Source organism: Sarcophilus harrisii, chromosome 2 (assembly GCF_902635505.1).
Source record: "Sarcophilus harrisii chromosome 2, mSarHar1.11, whole genome shotgun sequence".
Classification (NCBI taxonomy): domain Eukaryota; kingdom Metazoa; phylum Chordata; class Mammalia; order Dasyuromorphia; family Dasyuridae; genus Sarcophilus; species Sarcophilus harrisii.
In genome coordinates this window covers 523,539,683-523,562,190 of record NC_045427.1, presented here as the reverse complement: position 1 = coordinate 523,562,190, position 22,508 = coordinate 523,539,683, and the positions used below count along the sequence as shown (strand labels likewise).

General features: G+C 36.6%; 1 protein-coding gene across 4 annotated transcripts in view; it reads left to right on the top strand.

The window, feature by feature from the left end:
• The window catches only part of TLN2 (talin 2), a 528,144-nt gene that overhangs the window by 342,957 nt on the left and 162,679 nt on the right, over positions 1-22,508 (top strand). For all 4 annotated transcript variants that reach the window (XM_003755615.4, XM_023497706.2, XM_031955439.1 and 1 more), the window contains 6 exons: positions 2,846-3,026; positions 5,012-5,125; positions 7,565-7,673; positions 9,255-9,463; positions 10,181-10,279; positions 18,640-18,807. In XM_003755615.4, coding sequence (XP_003755663.1) covers positions 2,846-3,026; positions 5,012-5,125; positions 7,565-7,673; positions 9,255-9,463; positions 10,181-10,279; positions 18,640-18,807 — 880 coding nt within the window. The remainder of the gene's footprint in view (positions 1-2,845; positions 3,027-5,011; positions 5,126-7,564; positions 7,674-9,254; positions 9,464-10,180; positions 10,280-18,639; positions 18,808-22,508) is intronic.

Sequence of the window (22,508 nt, the reverse complement as noted above, 5' to 3'; positions counted from 1 at the left end):
CTCATTATCTTGCTATGCTTTTCTTTTTGTTCTCATTAACTAAGGGAAGTAATCTGATTTTAGGATGTGAAAATAGATGTCTGCTTTTTAAGAGAACACAGAAAGCCATGTGGTTTTTATACATGATTACATAGACTGTTTTTCCATTGCTCATTGGTTGAATTCACTGTCCTCCAGATTTAGTTCTCCCATTCCCTATAAATGTCGGTTGTACCTGATTTGCCTCAGGGTATCATTCACCATTTCCAAGGAAATGCAAACAGTCTAGACCATTCAGCTATAATTACAAGTACTGGCAGTTGGTAATACTGTGCAGTGAGGGAGATGGGTATGGGATTTCATTTTGGAGGAACAGAGCCATTGGATAGCTTTCTTCTTTGTTCACATTTATCTTGTTAATTAGGTTGGTATCAAAATAATGGCTGCTAAGTGAGCTTCCACATGCAGTATTACTGGAGGGAGGAACTTGAATATCTCTAGCTTTTTTAATCCAATAAAGCCTTTTAAACAGTTATCAGATATCTATTTTCTATAATGGATCTCTGTATAGCACCTGGCTAAATGTGTATTTTTCCCCCAATGGATCATAACCACTACATAATGATATTTTCCATCATTTTCCCCCAACTCTTGCCTTTTTCCCCCTTTCCTTTCCTTTTCAACATGTTATTTTCTGTTCCCAAGTATTAATGCTGAAGTTAGAATTAAATCTGATGTGAAAAAAAGTTTTGCCTGGCCTGTGGCAAAAGTACTATAAATTATTGGAATTAGAAGTGACTAGCAAATGTAAATGAGCAAATTCAATGCTGGATATTTTAAGATGATATATATTGGTAGGAAAGGGACTCACCTCAAATGTCCCTGGCCATTATCTTTTAGTACTCTTCTTATAAGAGTACTTTATTCCTGCCTAAGTATTTCCTTAAGGAGCCACCACATGTGAGAATCCCACCATCAATGCATGCCTTTCTCATTGGCTTAGCTAAGGTGGGAACCTTTTGATGTGGACACCTGGGGAAAGGGAAGATGCATCTAGAAACACCCATAGACTCTCCCTTTTTCTTTTACCTTTATGCTCAATAGAGAGGATCAAGAGTTCAGACTACATCTATTGGACTAAAGGGATCTTATCTACTATTTTTTGCTAAACCCATCTCATACCCACCATGTTTTCCTTGCCCCAGTTCAGCTTCATCAAAGAGGGATCCCAGTGCTTAGAAATCCTCAAATTCTCCCTTCTTCCCAACAACATTGCCCTAGCTCCCAGAAAATGAACTTTAATAGTGTGAGAGCTATTCAGTAGATTATAGGTCTGTTTCACTTCCATCTGATCGATCTACAAACTATCTGATAATTAGACCAATATACAGAGTGGGCACTATACCTCCTGAACATGGCCCAGTTTTGAATGACTAAATTCCTACTTACTTTTTACTCAGTGAGAAATAGTAATATGATATATTCTATGCTTAGTGAGATTTTTTTAGCTTTTTATTTTCAAAATACATACATAGTTTTCAACATTTACCCTTGTAAAATCTTGTTCCAAAATTTTTCTCCTTTCCTTTTCCTGACCCCATCCCCTAGATAGCAGGTAATCTAATATTTATTAGACATGTGCAGTTCTTCTATACATATTTCCATAATTATTATGCTATACAAGAAAAATCAGATCAAAAAGGAAAAAAAAGGAGGGAAAAAAAAAAGCAAGCAAGCAACAGCAAAAAACATGAAGATCTTGTGTTGTAGCCCACACTCAGTCCTCTCTCGGGGTGCAGATGGCTCTCCTCATGACAAGACCATTGAAACTGCCTGAATCACCTTGTAGTTGAAAAGAGCCACATCCATCAGAATTGATTATAGTATATTCTTGTTGTTTCTGTGTATAATGGTTCTGCTCAGTTCACTCAGCATCAGTTCATGTAAATCTCTCCAGGCTGAAATCATCCTGCTGGACATTTCTTACAGAACAATAATATTCTATAACATTCATATACCACAATTTACCCAACCATTCTCCAACTGATTCAATTTCTAGTTTCTGACCACTACAAAGAGGGCTGCCACAAAACATTTTAGCACATGTGGTTCCCTTTCATTCTTTTATGATTTCTTTGAGATAGAAGCCCACTAGAAACCCCGCTGGATCAAAGGGTATGAGTTTTATAGCATTTTGGGCATAGTTCCAAATTGCTCTCCAGAATGGCTGGATGTATTCACAATTCAACCCATAATGCATCAGTGTCCTAGTTTTTCCACATCCCCTCCAACACTTATCATTATCTTTTCCTGTTCTTAGCCAATCTGAGATGTGTGTAATAGTACCAATGAGATTTTTTTTGATATTGAATTGCCAAAGCAGGACACACTGTAAAGATTTCATCTGACAACTCAATTTTGTGCCCTGATTTATTCATTGGTCTTTGGTCTTCCATTTTATTGGTTTTTTTTACTAATTTCATTGTTTTCAAGCTGAATGCGTAACATTCACCAACAGACAAGACATGACACACACTGACTCACAAAAACTGCAAAAAATTAAAAATGAAATGTACCTTTATATTAGGAACCTACATATATAAAATATGGAAGTTGTAAAAGATAAAATAAGAGGTGATTATTTGTAGTTCTGAGATTGAATTTCCTTGACCATTGCTTTATCCTCATTATATTCAAAAGTACAACTCAATTTACCGAAATTTATTTGGCATGGAACTTTTTTTCAGGAAGATATTTATTGTATAAGACAGGATAGGCTTGTGATATTTTATTATTTAAAAATAAACTATATTCTTTATAACTGGCTGAATGACAGAAACTAAACAGTCCAAGATTTTCTCTCCAGGTCCACCATCCTACAGCAACAGTTCAATCGAACAGGGAAGGTCGAGCATGGCTCTGTGGCGTTGCCAGCTGTCATGCGCTCCGGTTCCAGCGGACCAGAAACTTTCAACATTGGAAGTATGCCCTCCCCCCAGCAGCAAGTCATGGTTGGCCAGATGCATCGAGGACACATGCCGCCATTGGTAAGCCTTTTCTTGCAATTTCTTTGGTCCTCCATGTGCTTGCTTTGTCCTTAAGAGATGACCAGTAGGACATAAATCAATAAACGGTTATTATTGTTTATAAAACAATGTGTTTCAAAAGAAAGGAGAAATGAAACCTTTCCTCAAGAAGCGTGCATTCTAATGGGGGACCAGGTCTGTGCAAGATATCTGCAAATGTTGTACATGGTAGCCATCTAGAAGACACTGGCATCTGGGGAGAAGGAGAAAAAGTCTCTTACAGAAGGTGAACGGCCCCTTGAAAGAGGACATGTATGTTATTTTGATGGTTTGGGTTGGCATTGGGATTTTTTACCTTCTAGTAGTATTGATTAGTTGTGCTGAGATCGATCTATCGATCTATCTATCTGTAATAGATATATAATCTATGTTAGATACATCTATCTATCTGTATATGCACATACACACATTCTATCAGTCTCACATATGATGTCGGCATCTTATTGATTAGAATGTTCAAAAGTAGACGTGTTCAAGACTTAACCATTTTTCTTGTGTAAGTATCCAACTCATGGCTTTGTCTTGAAGAGATATGTTAACCAAATTACTTAATAGTTTCAAATCCTGTTCAACAAGTTTTTATTGGGAGACACCTTGGTGTGGTGGAGAAGGGCAGCCTGGGGTAAGGAGGAACTGCATTCCTTCCCTTTTCTGACACATATCGGTTGTTTTGAAGATATTGTTCCTTAACCTCCCTTAACCTCTTGACACTCCAGTCCACTCTTTAAAACTAGAAATGGCAGAACAGTTGCTGATCTGTGTTGGTAGAAGGTGTGTGTACTTCCTATTCTCTTAAAATCATGGATCTATAATAAAAGCAAAACAAAACTTGTTAGTATATACATTTGAGGATAAATTTTCAATTGAAGAGAATACATGACTACAAAAGAATCTAACAAATGATATGTATGGATTTCCACAATATTTGTTTGCCCTGATCTTTAAAACAAATGCCTATTTGAACCCACTTTGGCAGTTAGTTTTACCAGGTGACCTATGCTATTGGTTTAAGAATTTCTAAAGCCCATTGGTAAGAAAACAATTGGCATTCAATTCAATAACCATTTATTTTAGCCCCTCCGTATATAAGACACTGAAGAAATCTGAAGACAAATAAAACATACTCTGCTTTTTATAAGCTTATGTATATTGTAATATGAAAGAAAAGACACACACACATATACATATATATATATATCTCAAAATGCATTTACAAAATAGAATATGTTTCATTCATAGGACAGGCAGAAATTAAATGATGTAAGAAATTCAAGGAGAGAAAAAAAAAAGGTATATGTCAATTCAAGGAAAATTAGGAAAATTCAGACATGGAGTTGAGCCTTCAAGGATGGGTCAAATATCAACATTCAGATATTTGTAGTCAGGGATAGTGGGGAGGAAGATACCTTCTGAGTAGGGTTAGGTAGGGGAATTGCAGAAAAGTGGAGTCTTAAGTAACAGTAAAAACTCCAAAATACACAAAATTGAGTTTAACCTGGTAGGGGTTACAAGATAGCAATAGTAGCTAATATTAGCATACTCTAAAATTTGTAAGGTGCTTTATAATATTATAATATGATCTTTTTTAAGCTTCACAGCCACCTGGGAAGGTAAGTGCTATTATTATCACCAATTTATAAATGATGAAGAGAGAGATTAAATGACTTGTCCATGGTTTACTAAGCAGCTGAAGCACAATTTCACTTTGGTTTTCCTGATTTTAAGTCCAGTGTTCCATCCACTACACCATCTCACTACCAATATGCCAGTTTAGAGCTGTTAAAAATTCCTTCCTAGTCTTTAATGTATTTTATGCAAAGCCCAAGACACACCAGAACTTAAGAAGACATGAAATGTGACATGAAGTTTTGTAAGAACTGTATGACTTTTTCTACAAAAGGAGAATTTTTTCTGTTGGAATTCCCCATATCCATTTGTTTTCCCAGACGTCAGCCCAGCAGGCCCTGATGGGAACAATTAATACAAGCATGCATGCGGTTCAACAAGCTCAGGCGGACCTCAGTGAAGTTGATAACCTGCCGCCTCTTGGGCAAGACATGGTGAGTGTTTTTTATAAGTCTTTCAGCACATCTCAGATCTAACGGAAGGCTAGATTATTTATTGGAGCTAAAATTTGGCCCTGGAAAACGTTCTGGTTTGCAGTCTCTTGTTTAGAGTCATTGTTTCTTAGCTGAACCCTCAGAAACAGATATAGTTTTATGGGTAAGTAATTTTGTGGGCTGAGATTTCCATATGTGTTCTGTGTCAGAACTGGAAAGAATCTTAATGCACAGCTAGTTCAACCCCATCCCTTGACAGTGAGGAAACCGAGGTGTGGATAGTTGAAATGATGTGTCCAGCATCATACTGGACCATTTCACCTTCCTGCTTAGTGAGCTCTAGTGGTTTCCTACTGCTTCCAGATCAATTATAAATTTTTCTTTTTTACATTTAGAACTTTGTGTAGCTTGTTTTCATATCTAACTTATTCTCATCTCCCATAAATTGTCTCTGTTCTTTCAAATCTCATTTTAAATTCTACTTTATAGTTAGCCTTTCCTATTTTCCTCTCCAGATATTAATGTCTTCTCCTTTCAGATTACTTGCCATCTACTCTGTATATATCATATTCATATACACATATATGTATGTATGTGTGTGTGTGTGTGTGTGTGTGTGTGTATACATATAAATTTTTTTATGCTACCTCATCCATTGACATGTAAACTCCTTGAGGACAGAGATAGTTTTTTTTACTTCTCTTTGTGTCTTTAGTGCCTAGCACACAGTCAGTACTTAATAAATGCTTATAGCCCGACTGCTTAGCAAGTTAATAAATATTAGAGAGAGGGATAGAACTCAGATTTCCTTGAGTCCTGAGCCCTGAGTGTCCTTTTCAGTATACCATATTGTGTGATGGTGAAGGCCTTGGGGATCATAGAGAAAACAGAAATTCATCAGGCTTAAGCAGTGAGTGCTAGCTGAGTTCCTACACATCATTTGGGGTTTATATATTGATATCATGAAAATTCTGCTTGGATTTCTTTCACATTAATTGGTACCACTGTCAGTTACACAGGATGGGATGAGCTGGCAGTTGAAATTCAATGATGTTTTTGAGCCAAGAAAAATATCCTTCTAGTTCTGGTTAGCTGTCCTGTTGCATTCAGTTCGAGGTTGTTAAGTATCATAATTTATTGATATTTTATTTTTTAGACTATGGCTCAGGAAAAGTATATTGTATATGCTCTCTTTTGATCTAGCATGGATGGAGAATTGCATCTTCTCAGTTATTCTGAATAAATAAACATTACTCTGGCCATCAGATTTCAAGTACAAGTGGATTTCACATTAGATCTACATTATATCTATTTTAATCTCACTCTGATGTAATCATAGATTAGAAGGAGCCTCTAGATCTTATAGGGCCTCAGGAATATTATTCTATTGTTTCCTGAATTTAGTAAAGCACAGAAATGACAGTTTAATAAATATTTCCAACATCTTAGGCTCTTAAAATTTAAGAGTTGGAATGGACTTTAAAATGCAATCAGTCCCTTTCCCTTTTTTTTTGTCTGAGGAGGAGTTCAAATCTAGAGGGATGAAATTATTTTTCTGAATGTCATTCTTTTGGCTAATGACATGGACAAGCCTGGAAGACACAAGGTTTTTTCTAAATATTGTATAGGGGAGAATCTGCTATATCTACACATGTAAGTCATCTATAGTATAGCGTTGAGACTTGAAGTAAGGGAATCCCTTTAGGCCCTGCCACTGATACATTCTGACTCCAAGAGTATGAATAAGAATCCTGACCTCTGTGGACCTCTGGCAACTCTCCGTGGCTATAATTTTCAGAAGAGTTCTTCAAATCCATCTCTGGAGGGAGTTTTCAAACCTAGAGTTCCCTATATCAGTGAAATCACAGATCTAGAATTAAAAGGGTTTGTTTTATTTTTAATAACTATCACATCTAAACAGAATCAAATTGCAAGAAAAATAGCCATTGCACTGAGAACAGAACAGCGATAAATCATTACAACTCTACCAAACAAAAAAAGGGAATTATTATTAACCGATATCCTCATTGTCATGGAACTAAATAGCTTTCTTTCCCCACTAGATTAAGTACTTAAACTTACTCTGACTGAATAAAAGTCATCAGGCCTTTCCTGCCAGGAATTTTAAAATAAAGAAAATAGTAGTAATAGTTTTTAATGAACCAACCGGGGGCGGGGGGGAGAGGGGGGGAGGAAGGGAGGAGGAAGGACTTCTCCCTAGCTAGCATCTGAGAAAAAGTAAAAGGCACATTAGAGAAAATGATTTAAGTAAACTTAAATGCTTCATTAGTTCCCTTTGCTTTAAGAGAATTTAGATTTTTAAAAAATTTTTTTTAAATCGGAAATATTGGCTCTTGTCTTTTGGGAATAGATTCTTTTATTCCTCTTTTAATTTGGCATGTAATTGACATTCTTTTGGGTGATTCCCTTATTTTGCAGGCCTCTAGGGTATGGGTTCAGAACAAAGTCGATGAATCAAAACATGAAATCCACTCTCAGGTTGATGCTATCACGGCTGGAACAGCTTCAGTTGTTAACCTCACAGCTGGTGAGTCACTGGGATAGAGATTTGTGGAGTGCTGGAGCATTTCACCCATTGCCCTTTGATTGAAAAAACAGATTTCCACGATATGGAGGAACTATCTATATTTATACATTACCAGATTTGCTTCAATCCATTCACTTTCTTCAGTAGGACCCTGGAGATCTTGGGAAAAACCCAACAACTTAGTACCATTTCAGCCCACATCATGCATCATGTAAAAACACATTAAAGTCCCTTTATCCCCATGGCAATATGCTAAACATTAAATAAAGTATTAAGTCAGGAACTTCTCCTCTTGGAGTTTATAGCCTCAAGAGGAAGACTTATACTATCAATGGAGCCATCTTGTCTTTCTTTCTCTGAAGTACCACTATCTTTAAGAGCAAAAGCTATTAGAGAATCCACCCTTTTTATCAGAGAAGTGAAAGGGAAACTGACCCAGAAAATCTGCTTTCTATCATGCAGGTGTCACTTACATGATATCACGTTTAAAGCAGCAAGAGTTAAACTCCCTATGTACCAGATGGGGCCATAATCACAAATGCTTTGAAATGCTGAAATTCCCTTTGGTGATGTGAAAGTTATTTTGTTTAAGCAGTGACTACAAAGGTCTTACAGACGGATTGTCCTTTCCTAAATGTTCCTTTAATGATAAGGAGTTCACACTATCAGTGCTTCGAAAAATCAATTAACAACTTTGTTAAATATCTACTAAAGCAGTTTGCTAAATTCTAGGGGTGCAGATACAAAAATGAAAGTCTTCGTCAGTTAAGAAATTTATACTTGATTGGGGGGGGAAATATGTATCTATTTGTATGTACACACAAACTCAAATTCATTTATATATATATATACCTATATAGGTGTGGGTGTATGTATCATTACATATACATAGATACACGATTTTTTTTTTTTTTTGGAGGAAGAAAGATTAAGTGACTTGCTCAAGGTCACACAGATAATGGCAAGTTTCTGAAGCTGGATTTGAACTTAAGTCTTCCTGACTCTAGGGTCATGCTCTATGTATTGTACCACCTAGATAACCACAATACATACATATTTGTACACACACACACACACACACACATATATATATATATATATATATATATATATATATATATATATATATACATTTTCCCTCAAATAAATACAAGGTAATTTCAAGAAGAGGATTTACTAGCAGCCTGGGGCTCTGTAGCATTTTTGTAGCATTAAAATGAGTTTTGTAGGCATCCTGGAACTGCAGGAGGTGAGGAAGGAGTGCATCTCAAGCAGGGGCCACAATTCGTGCAAACGCAGAGGTGGGAGGACCGGTACTCATAGCACCCAGAAGGCCAGGCTAATTGGACTGTAGATTGTGTGAAGGGGAATGATGGGAAATAAGCCTGAGAAGGTTCATTGCCTCAGGTCAGCCTTACAGGTGCAGCTTTGTTAATAAGACCGATTTGTCTGTTTTGTTTCTTCATTTTTGTTGATTAACCTAGAAACCAAAATAGATTTGATGGAATTGCTCTGAGTTGCTGCTATTCCTTGGGCTTGGGGTATCCAGCTGACCTGCTGCTCTTTCTCCTTCTGCCCCAGGTGATCCTGCAGACACAGATTACACGGCCGTGGGTTGTGCAATCACCACCATCTCTTCTAACTTGACGGAAATGTCCAAGGGTGTGAAGCTCCTCGCGGCACTCATGGATGATGATGTGGGCAGTGGAGAAGACCTCCTGAGAGCCGCGCGGACGTTAGCCGGGGCAGTGTCTGACCTGTTAAAGGCTGTGCAGCCCACTTCTGGAGAGGTAAATCATAAAGGGTTATGTGAAGGAGATGGCGGCCTGTGAGGAGGCAGCTCGTCTTCTCTGGCCCTTGGTTTGTCCACTCGGGATTTGGATTCAAGTCCCACCTCTGACATTACTGTGCAAAAGTCTTCCTCTTCCTGGGCCTCAATTTCCTATTTCTAAAAAGAACAAATTGAATTAGGTAGCCTCTGAGATTTCCTCCCATCCCATGAGAAAATGGAAGAGAGTTTGAGAGTCCATTTTTTTTTTTTTAACTTTTGTGGAATTGAGCAAGTTCTCAAGGGCTACTTTTTTTGCTTTAAGTGATTTGGAAAGAGTACTTTGCTAAGATCTACCCCCATTGATCTGTAAAAGGCACCATACACAAAGGTTTAATCACTTTGGACTCTTATTTACATGAATTGAGCACTACTTAGTGAACTGGGTCTTACCCATTGGGTGAAAATTTTAACTCCATTTATTCCTGTTAGTGGCTTTCCATCCTGGTCCATAAGATATGTGAATTCTTCAGGTAGAAGCAATGACTGTATTCCCTATTCCTTTTGCACTCTGTATTAACTCCAGACATTTTCATTTGGATCTTTGGGGAAATCCTGCCAATTTCTCTATGTCTGAAAGAAGTTGTATCTCTACTTAACAAGATTTTTTTTGGTGAATGAGAATTTTATTCCAACCTAAATTTTTGTTGTTGTTGTTATTGTTTTTTAATGATTGTAGCCTCGACAGACTGTGTTGACTGCTGCTGGAAGTATTGGTCAAGCCAGTGGGGATCTTTTGAGACAGATTGGAGAGAATGAAACAGATGAGCGATTCCAAGTAAGAATTAAATTAAAATTAAACTAACTAAAACTTAATTCTACTCCACCCCACCGCAAACCTTTCTAAGTTATAGTACATACAAGAACAAGATGAACTAACAAAAGAGCTAACTTCTCCCACCCACCCACTTTTGCCTCAAACAGAGTGAAAGATTAGAAGATTGAAAAAATTTACATTTTGTTGAGCCAGGTCAAAGAGCATTTTGGTCACTTAGAGTATGTTGATTTCTTTTTAAATGGGTACAAAAAGGAAAGTTTGGGGTACAAAGTTCAATATTCTTCTTAGGTACCACTAATTTCCCTTTTGTCTTCCCCTTCTTCTCTGTTGGACAAACTACCTTCTCTGTTGGATGATCCAGCAGACATTGACACACAGTTGTGGGAATTCATTGTCCTTTCCTTGGACATCTGTCTGTCTATGAGTGTATGCTTCTTTGATATTGTGGTTGCTTTTATTTCTAATAGATCAGTTTTTATCTCATTTCTTATATATAAACACATACACAGAATTAGAGAATTAGGACAAACCTCAGTATCCATCTTGCTGGTGAATTGCTTAGTCATTTCAGTCGTGCCCAACTCTTTGTGACCCTACTGGGGATTTCTTAGCAAAGGTATTGGAGTGGTTGACCATGTCCATCTCCAGCTCATTTTTAAGATGGAAACTGAGGCAAAAAGGGATAAGTGACTTGCACAGAGTCACATAACTATTAATTATTTGAAATCAGATTTGAACGCAGAAAGATGTCTTCCTGACTCCAGGTCCAGTTCTCTGTCCTAGCAGCCTGAGTAGTCCAACCCAGATAAAAAAGGAATCCCTTCTATATTATATCCCGTGTATGAGCATCCACACATAACATGGTGTATAGTGTAAACAGAACTATATTTGGAGTTAAAGGACCTATGTTGAAATTTTTCCTCTACCCTCTGTGTGCCATTGGACATTTCATTCTGGGCTCATCTATAAAATGAGGGGGGATGCTCCACACAACGTCCGAGGTCCCTTTAAAGCTGTCCATTTGTGCTCCTGTCAACTCTCATGTGTGTGCACACACGTATGCACAGAGCTAAGTGCTGCATTTGATAGAACACTGGATTCAGAATAAGGAAAACTTCAATTCAAGTCTCGCCTTAAACACTTGACTAGTTCTGTGATCCTGAGAAAATCACCTATTTACTGGTCTGCCTCAATTCCTCATAAAATAGGCCTGCTGCCCAGGGTTATTAGCTACAACAAGATAATATTTATAAAGTGCTTTGCCAACTTTAAGCCCTATATAAATTCTTGCTATTAGCTATCATTATTATATTTGTGCATACAATATCCATATGTTTTAAATCTGTCCTTTGTATTTGGGGAAGAGTTCGTAATTATATACTGTCCAACTCTAAAAATATCCAAAATAAAAGCATATGTGACCCTTTCCTTCCTGAGGACATGATGTGTCTGCCGGTGAGCATCTCCAGACTCTATTTGCATCTTGCCTGATATATTGCCAGCATCACCATTTTGAAGCTTTCAGAATGGGTTTCTATTTGCTTTTCTGCCTATTCATTATAGATGGGAAGGAAACATGAACATAACATAGTGGGTACCAAAAGTAGGAGGCCCCTCTTGGGAAACCTCTCTCCTGCAAACCAGGAAACTAGTCACTTATGCTGGCTGATGGGAGGCACAAAGGAAAATGTCTGGCACTAAAACCCAAGGCCAACATTAGCTAGATTATGGAGAAAGCAAGGGTGTTCCAGAGAACGACCTCCTTCTGCTTCATTGATTCTACTGAAGCCTTTGTGTGGATCACAGCAAAATGTGGCAATTCCTTAAAGAGATGGGAATACCAGACAACTTTACTTTTTTCCCAAGGAACCTGTAAGAGGGCCAAGAAGCAATAGTTGGAACCAAACATAAAATGGCTGATTGATTTAATATTGGAAAAAGAATATGATGACAAGGCTGTAAACTGTCACCTTATTCATTTAACTAATATGCAGAGTACATCCTGCTAACTATCAGCTCACTGAGTCAAAAGCTGGAATTAAGGTTGCTGGGGAAAATATCAACAGTCTCAGGTATGTATGTGGATAATACAACTCTGATGGCAGAAAGTGAAGAGGAATTGAGCTTCTTGATGAGGGCAAAAGAACAGAGAGTAAAAACTGGCTTGAAACATAACATCAAAAAAACTAGGATCCTGGCACCCGGTCCTTTCCTTTCTGGCAAAGTAAGAAGTGGAAGCAGTGTCAGAACTGTATTCTTGAACTCCAAGATCACTGTAGACAGGGACTGCAGCCACAAAATTAAAAGTCGTTTGCTCCCTAGAAGGAAAACTATGGCATATCTGGACAGTTTACTAAAAAGCAGAAGCATCACTTTGCTGGCAAAAGTCTAAACTATGATTTTTCCAGGAGCAGTGTTTGACTGTGAGAGTTAAACTGGAAGGAAAACTAAGCGCCATGGGATTGCTGCTTTTGTGGGTTCAAGACTTTTTAGAGTCCATTTAAAAGGAAAGATCAAATCAGTCAAAAATCAAAGAAATTAGTTCAAACTATTAATACTGAAGATGAAACTTAAATACTTTGGTTTCATAATGAGAAGACAGGACTTATTAGAAAAGACCTTGATGATGGGAAAGATTGAAGGCAAAGGGAAAGGAGAACACCTATGACAGATAGTGTCATGGAAACATGAAACAGGAATTTAAGATTTTGAGAGATGGTGGAGTAGAGAAGAACCTGGCATCATGAAAAATGAGACACAACCAAACAGTAACAAAACCTATTATCTCTAACAAAAAGGCACCTGTTCCTTTTCTCTAATTTCTACATTTTCAGAATAGGACCCTATTCTCTGTAATTGACTACATTAGAATTACAAATTTCTATTGTACAGGGCAGCCAAGAAAGAGTTAATAGATATCAGTTGGGTTTCAAATTTACTACTACTTAAATGAGTCAAATCCATTACCTTTCTTCTCCTAAAAATGTCCTCTTTAAACTCTCTGCGGGTATTTTAATACTGAGAAGATTATACAGATTATCTCTAAGGATTCACGTTGAAGTTAAAAATTATTCCAATTCTTTGAGTCAACTATAATAGCTAATATATTGTGTGTGTTTCTGTAGTTAAATCAATTAATGGGACTTACTATTCATGAGCTCTTTAAAACACTCTTTATTATTCAACACTGAATTTTGGTACTTGTGTGCAATAGGGTTATGAAAGACATTGAGCAATTTAAAAAAATCCTTTATCTTGACTCTTGTTCTGTTTTCTCTGTAAAATGAACCATTAGTCTGTATTTGCAATTCCCAAACTTTTGACTCTCAAGACTGCATGATCATACTCTTAAAAATTATTAAGGACACCAGATAATTTTTGTATGTATGGGTTTTGTCTACTGATAGTTATAAAATTAGAAGTTAAAACATCTTTGTATTACTTTGAAAATAGTTTTGCTCTCATGGTCCCCTTGTAAGGGGGTTCCTCTTCTCTAGGGTCCCTACTCCACATTTTGAGAAACTACTGACCTAGATAATCTATACCTTCTTTCCAACCATCACCTTCAATCTAAAAATGTAATATTCAGAGGGATTTCCTATATAAATGAGGAATGGGAGTGGAGTGCTCAGTCACAGAGAAGTATTGAGTAAATGTTGACTATTTTTACTCTACTTATTCTTCACAGAAATTGCCCTCAGCTTTCAGGACAAAAAGCTTTGTTTTCCCTTGATAATTCCATGAGGGAGCTGATGGCACAGTAGACTGGCCACGGGGCTTGGGGTTGGGAATACCTGAGTTCAAATATTGCCTTAGACACCAGCTTTAGTACCCTACTACTTAACCACTATGTGCTTCAGTTTCCTCAACGGTAAAATGGACATAATAATAGCATCTACCTTGCAGTGTTGTTACAAGGATCAAATAAGATTTATAAAAAGTGCTCATTCAATGCTTGGAATATAGTAGGCAGTACATAAATGCTTATTCCCCGCCTTCCCCCCCCCCCCCCCCATCTTCCTATGAATAAAACACAGTCAGAAAAACCTAGAGCCACCAGGAACTTAGCCCAAGAGAGCAACCAATGAGTATTCCCAATGGATCCAAGATGGTACAAGTTATACGAGGCCATCCCCAAAGTCCAATCAGTCAGTAAGCATTTATTAAGCACCTAATACATGCTTAGTCCTATACTTGGCATAGGGAATACCAAGAAAGAAAACAAAAATTGTCCCTACTGTGAAGGAGCTCATGGTTTATTTGGGAAAATGTTCTGCAAACAACTAAGTACAAATATGCCATTTTTTTATTATTGTTCAATTGTTTCATTTGTATCTGATTCTTCATGACTCCATTTGAGGTTTCCTTGGGAAAGATACTTGAGTGTTTTGCCATTTCCTTCTGAAACTCATTTTACAGATGAGGAAACGGAGGCAAATCAGGTTAACTAACTTGCCCAGGATCCCATGGCAAATAAGTATCTGAGACCAGAATTGAACTCAGGAAGATGAGGCTTCTGACTCCAGGGATGGACTAAAGAAAGAATAGGGAGCTGCAGGCAGGATCCAGTGAGGCTAAAGAAAGACCCTTTGCCAAATCCAGTGAGTGCATTCCCTACAGACGAAGGCAGGAATCCATTATGGGAGTATCCTCTGAGCCTGGCAGCAAGTAGGAGGGACCCCAGGCAGAAGCTCCAGGCTCACAGAGAGGCGCCTCCAGGAAGAGCTCAGCAGAGTTTTAGCTCCAGAGATCCTGAAAAGAGGGACCTTTTGTGGTCCACCATATACAGAACCATACACAGGCATTCAGTTGCAGAGACTGACACAAGCCAAATCTCCCAATCTAGTTACCGAGGTAGAAAAAATGAATAAACAAAGGAAAACTTTAATCCTACAAATACCCACCCCACTGGAAGTTCAGGAAGAATCAGAGAAAAAAAAGATTTGGTCACAGAAACTATAGAATACCTGGAAAAATGAAACTGGAGATATAGAATGGAGATATTAGGAAGGAAAAAATAAAAAGGAAAAATAAAGGAAATGGACAACATAGAACACAACTTCATCCAAGCCTGAAAACCCTGAGAGTTAAAATGGACCAAACAGAAAACAATGACCCAATATGATAACAAAAATATTTCAAAAGACCCCAAGGGAAAAAAGAAAATGTAAGAAAAATTACATTAAAGATACTGACTGCTCTCTTCCTCCTTCTCCCCTTCTCCCCAGGGGAGGGGAAAAAACCTGCTCTAATTTTAGAGCTCTAAAGTGCTTTTCATTATCAGATGAACTAATGGAGACCTCTATTCCCAGCTCTCTCTGGGGAAGGGAATGCCTTGACATTCTTATTTAAAATAAAAATGGCTTGTCTATTGTGGATGAGCATTTCTAAATCAAATTGAGTTATATCATTACTGTTCCCTCAAAGCCTTGCTTTTCCCCAAATTCCCTATTTCTCTTGAGGGTACTTCCATCCTTCTAGTCACCCAGGTTGCAATCTCAGAACCTTTCTCTCACTACACATATCAAATGGGTTGCCAAATCTTATCTGTTTTATTTCCATAATAATCTTCTGCTGTCCATTCACAGTCACAACCTAGTTGAGACCCACTCATCTGGAATATTGGAATGGTTTCCTAATTGATGTCCCTGCCTCCAGTCTCAGCTATCTCCAATTAGTTCTCTACACAGCTGTCAAAGTGATATTCCCAGAGTGCATGTCTGACCATCTTACTCCCCTGCTCCATAAACTGTAGTGGCTCTTTATTACCTCTAAAACCAAATACAAACTCTTTTTGGCTTTCAAAGACTTCCCAAACTATCTTTAATCTTTTCCAGGCGTATATATTACTCTCCTCATATAACCCCATCCAAAAAATTGTCCTTCTTGTTGTTTCTAATATATAGAATTCCACAAAAATTTCTTTTTTAAAATTTCAAACAGCACTCATAAAATAAAAACATTTCCATAAACAAAGTAGAATGTACATGAAAGCTTGACTCTCCAATAAGTAAGGCTTCTTTTTATTTTTAATATATAATATTTCTTTTTTTCCAATCTTTTTACATTTGTTGGGTTTTTTTTTTTTAATTTTAAGGTCCAAATTGTATTCCTTCCCTCCCCTCTTCCCTATTTGAGACCATAAGCAATCAGATAAAAGTTGTGCATGTGGCTTCCTTTTAAGTTCTATGTATAGCTTTCAAAACTGTGCTGTTTGTGTGTGTTTCTTTCAATTTTTCTTTGTTCTTTGATTTTTTTTTAATGGTTCCATGATCTTCTTTTCTCATTTTGTTGGGGGTTGAGGAGAAGAGTAGTTATATCCTATCATTAGTGCCGCTCTCCTTCCCATCTTTTCCTCACATTGAACAAAAGTCAAAACAAAACTTTTAAAACAAATTATCGTGTTGCCCTGATCTGAAAATCTTTTTTTTTCTTTCAGCACCTTAAATCCATCAGCTCTCTGTTAGCTAAGAGGTCACACACTTCATTCATTCCCCTGAAATCTGTTTGAATTGATCAGAGCTCTTAAGTCTTTCCAAGTTGCCCATCTTTAACCCTGTTGTTTTCCTGCTTCTCCTGTGATTTCAGTTCAACCTCATGCACATTTTTCCAGGTCTCCCAGAAACTATGCCTTTGGTTTTGTTTAGAGAAGTGTCCTCCTTTCTGACTTCCACCTTTTAGAGTTCCTACTTTCTTTCAGATCTTAATTCAAACACCACTCACAAACAATTAGATTATGTTTTCCTTGGATTGATAGTGCCTCAGTCTGAAAGTGACCTTGTATTTTCTGTATATTTACCTGTGAGTTCACATATCTTGCTAGACTGCTCGTTTTGGTTTTTCTCTTTGTTTTCTTAATACTTGCAGGATGCCTTGCACATAGTAGGAATAAGTAATGCATATGATCCCTTAGGTACAAATAATAAATGCTTGTGTTTATTTAAGTCTCTTAAAATATGGAAAATAAACCAAACCTAACATTTGTTAATCAGCAAACTAGGCAGCTGGGTGACCAATCTAGTTAAAGAAGTGATATTACTCTTTATTCCACAGATGGAATACCCATTTCACTATATCTCAGCAAGACAAGGGCTAATCATAAACACTATCCTTTGCCAAGTGTTTCCTGTTTTATGAGAGTTTACAGCTGTCTCCTTCTTTAGTCAGAAGGTGATAGAACACGTTTTCTCTTTTCTAGTTAAATTTTTTTTTCTAGTTTCCATCATATTTGATTCCTACCAAACAAATCCCAGAAGACATGACTAATTTTAAAACAAACTGATTCCTTAGAATCTATATTTAATTTCAGGATACCATGTCTTCCTCTGAATGTTTTATATCATCCTCTGGAGGCTGGATTCTTCATACTTCATACTAATGAAAACCTCAAATGCCTAGGGAAACAGTGATCCAAAAAGATTATTTTTTCCATGTTTTCAGTGAAACATATTCACCTAGTGTGGCCAAACATTACAGATGGTATTTGTGAAAGTTAGTTATATTTTCAAGTTTGTTTTTACCCACCATCAGAAGCAATATGAAAAGAGATTCAGAAAACCTGAATTCAAGACTCAGATTTTCCACTTTCTAGTTGTTTGGTTTTGAGTCATTCATATACCATTTCCTGGCCTCAGTTTCCCTCCTCAGTGTTGGACCACATGGATGCTTATTAATTCAAAGGAAATGCTTTCTGTTCTGCAATAGTAAGAATTTAATAAAGGATTTATCTTATCTCTTCACAAAATTTACCTCAAAACTTACCCATTTAAAAAAAATTATCTTAAACTGAAAAGGTATAATCTTTAAAAATTTTGCCTGTGACTTGCTTCTCTCCCAGTCTAATCTTGTCTTTTAGTACTGGACTCCTGAACCATTGATAACTATTATTTTCAGACTGTTGAGCAGACAGTGGTTCACTGAATAGAATTTAAATATTTACTGTTCACAGTATCATTTGGGTTAGAAAATCCTGAACTGATTTGATTCTGATTTAATTCCTCAAGTCCCTTTCTACTATAATATTCTATCATTTTATTTACAGAGTATGTTGGAAAAATGGTTTAAAAAAATTAAATTGGATTAAGGACTTAATTCTAAATGTCTGGTACATGTGAACCAGTTATTAAAATGGAAACTCTTTCTCCAAAATTGATTTATTTCAGACCACTTATTGGATGAGAAAAATAATATGATGTGAGCATTGCAAGTCTTCCTATTTTGTGACTGCCTTCTCTTTATATATTAAAAAAAAACATACTTAGGAAAGACTCTTACAAACACACAAGTAAATCTCATTTTATTTCTGTACTACAAAAAGAAGGAAAGGAAAAATAAAAGAGTATTATTTGCTTTTTTGGCAGGATGTACTGATGAGTTTAGCCAAAGCTGTTGCTAATGCTGCCGCCATGTTGGTGCTGAAAGCAAAGAATGTTGCCCAGGTGGCAGAAGATACTGTTCTGCAGAACAGAGTAATCGCTGCTGCAACCCAGTGTGCCCTCTCTACCTCCCAGCTGGTGGCTTGTGCTAAGGTAAGGTTGTAGTTGGTTCTTGAGCTCCCACTCTCATGGCTCTTGAAAACTTTGCTGATTTTCATTCAGAATGTTTTTGAGTATCTCCAGGTGGCTTTGGCAGGGTTGTGTTATTCCCTTTATATCTTCAAACTGTGACTAATGCACAGACTCTTAGAGTTGGTACTTTTCCTTGGCATCCTAAGGCAACTAGGTGATGTAGTGGATAGAGTGCAATCAGGAAAAGATTTATTTTTATGAGTTTAAATCAGGCCTGAACCACTTACTAGCAGTGAGGTCCTGGTCAAGTCACTTCACCCTGTTTGTTTTAGTTTTCTCATCTGCAAAAAGAACTGGAGAAGGAAATGGCAAGCCAGTGTAGTATCTTTGCCAAGAAAAGTCTAAAAGAGGTCATGAGGTCAGATACAATTTAACTTGGTAACAACAAAGGTGTTTGCTTATATCCTAGATTTTATAGATCTAGTTTTTCCAGTTCTTTATCTCAAATTCTGTTCAGAAAAGGTTTCTGAATTATGTAACTCACTCTTGTAAAAGTACAGGTAGTCTCTTATATGCACTAATGCTAAGTGAAATGAGCAGAACCAGGAGATCATTGTACACAACAACATCAGTATTATATGATGATCAATTCTGATGAGCATTACTCTTTCTAATATGAGATGACTCAGGCCAGTTCCAATAATCTTGTGATGAAGAGAGCCATCTACACCCAGAGAGACGACTGGGAACTGAGTGTGGATCACAAGATAGCATTTTTCACTCTTTTTATTGTGGTTTGCTTGCATTTTGTTTTCTTACTCATTTACTTTCCTTTTTGATCTGTTTTCTCTTGTGCAGCAAGAAATTTGTATAAATATGTTTACACATATTGGATTTAACATATATTTTAACAAGTTTAACATATATTGGATTGTTTGCCATCTAGGGGAGGGGAGGAGGGAAAGGAGAAAAAAGTCTGAAACACAAGACTATGCAAGGATCAATCTTGTCAAATTATCCATGCATATGTTTTGAAAACAAAAAGTTTTTTTGAAAAAAAAAAGCATAGGTAGTCTTGAGTAGCCGTTTCATAGTTAATAGTGTCTTTGTGATGAGGACAGGGAACATGAGTCTCTTAAATAAGTAACATATGGAACTCACGGATCTGAGCTGCATGGCCTTAGATGGAATAAAAGTCTTGACTTATTTTTGCTTTGGGGCATAAGGGTCAGAGTATCTCTGTTCTAAAACAAATTAACCAAGAATTAGTAGATAGGGACCTATGTAGTCTCCCTGTTAAGGAAGGGGAAAGAATGTTGGAGTAGTGAATGAATAGTTGGGCTCAAAATCAGGAGGATGAGTTCAAGTCTCTCTTCTAAATCATCCTGGCTGTTTGATCCTGGATAGGCCTTTGGCATTAAACTCAAATAGAAACTGGTCCCTGCAGGTCACATATTGACTTAGAAAATCACAATTATTGTTATTTATTTAATTTTAATTTTATTTTATTAAGCATTTCCCAATTATATTTTTATTTTATTTTTATTTTACTTTATTAAGAATTTCTCAATTACATTTCCATCTGGTTCAGGACAGAGCTTATGAAAATTAGTTGAATTTAACACTTCTATTCTAAATAATTCTCTAAAAGTCTAAATTGCAGGTATCATCCTCCTTTGGTAGAAGAATTTACTCATCTAGATGTTCCATATACTAAGTGAATCATAGTTCTAGGCTCTATTCCGTCCCTAAACTTTTAAGCAAATGAAAAGATAGTAGTTTATACCACTGATGATCTACATAATTGTTTTTGTTAGCTCTGCTAAGATACAACTGACTTTTAGGGGAAGAAGAGAATCTTGGCGCTTGCTATTGTTCATGTGTGTCCAATTCTTCTTGACCTCCTTAGACCATAGTACATCGGTACTGTCCATGAGGTTTTCTTAGCAAAGATACAGGAGTAGTTTTCTATTTCCTTCCTCTCTGTGACTTACCCATAGTCACACAGAGAGTAAGAGTCTGAGGCTGGGTTTGGAACTCAGGTCTTTGACTCTAGGCTCAACACTATCCACAAAACCTACTATGGGACTGTTTTATTTTTATTAAAAAAAATAACAATTTAGTATTTTGTCTGTTTATTCCCACACATTAAACTTGTTCCAGATGTTACTCTTGAAAAGAAAGAACTTGTATTCGAGAATATCAGAAAAGTTTATTATTGTGTTGTTCTGGTTAGTGAAGAAATACCATAGCTTTCATTTAGTAATGTTGGGCAAATAGGTTGCATTGTGTTTAATCATGAGAGCATTAGACTTGGAATCAGGAAGATCCACATTGGAATTTGGCCTCAGATATTTGCTCAGAAATCATCTCCTAATGGTTCTTTGAGTCTATTTCTTTATCTATAAAATGGAGTTAATTATAACACATTCCTCCCAAAATGATGGAGCCAAATGAGAAAATATTTGTACCATGCTTTGCAAATCTTAAAATACTATTGTTTATTTGAAGGAACTTCATTTTTTAGAAGGAGGAGGGTGTTGAGAATACTATCTATTGCTCATTGGTTTTTATAATGATGGTCCTAAAATGCCCTTAAGAAAGTTTAAATAACGTTCATTATATTTGAATAGATTTTATTGCATTCTAATTCAATCTGAAGTAGTAGAGCATCTCATTCAAATAATGAGAATGCTTAATTAACCAGAATACATTATTTCTTAACTATTCTGTATAAATTAGAATTTACTATATTTAATGGGTTGGGGAACTAACATGGTAGTTGGCTTGCAAAACCTTTTCACATGATTTGACACTCAATGAGTTTTTTAGTGAAATTTCTTAAAAGGCATTGTAGGTGTACTTAGATACTGTTGACTTTGCCATTACATATTCTCAATGGGCAATCAAAAAATACATGTTGAGAGACTAGATACAGAACTACATTTTGATTACTTGTGGGCTCAATTTTAAGTGTTGCAAATTCCTATGTCGGATATACTCACTTTCTCCCATATACAAAAATCATACTCCAGTGAATTTGGGATTTATCTGCCATTTTGAATTATCTTTGTCATTGCTTCCCTTCACCAGCTTAGAAATTTGAAAATTGATAATATATAAATGTAATAAGTAGATGTGCATTAATTTTTGCTTAGTGATTATAAAATAGATGAAATCAATTAGACAATACTTTCAGGAAGAGGCAGTCTTGGACTGAAATTTTTTTGTTAATTTTTTCATCTCATTTTTATTAATATCTTGTTCTTTTATCATATTCTTTACTTTTTTACACAATTTACAAAGCTTAAGGCATTATATAAAAACTAACTGATATTCATATAACATTTGATGGTAGGGATTGTTTCATTCTTTGTATTCGTAGCTCCAGTGGGCCTAGCACACTTCCTGCCACTTATTAGGTGCTTAATAAATGCTTGTTGAATGGTTGATTTTCAGCTATATGTGTCGCTAATTCCCTTGCCCAGTGAGCCATCCTTTGGAAAGAGGGAAGATTTCAAAAAAGGAAATCGTTAATTTCCTACAATTATCAATATATACAATATTCCATATTTATAGGCACTCTTGTGATCCATTTTAGCAAAGAAGGGATAGAGGTGGCTATTATGGACTCTTTTTGAGCCCAGATTTGAAGATAGGAAGCAGGCAGGAGGCCACCCTCAGGGATCCTATACCTTGATTTATGGAACCTAAACCGAACC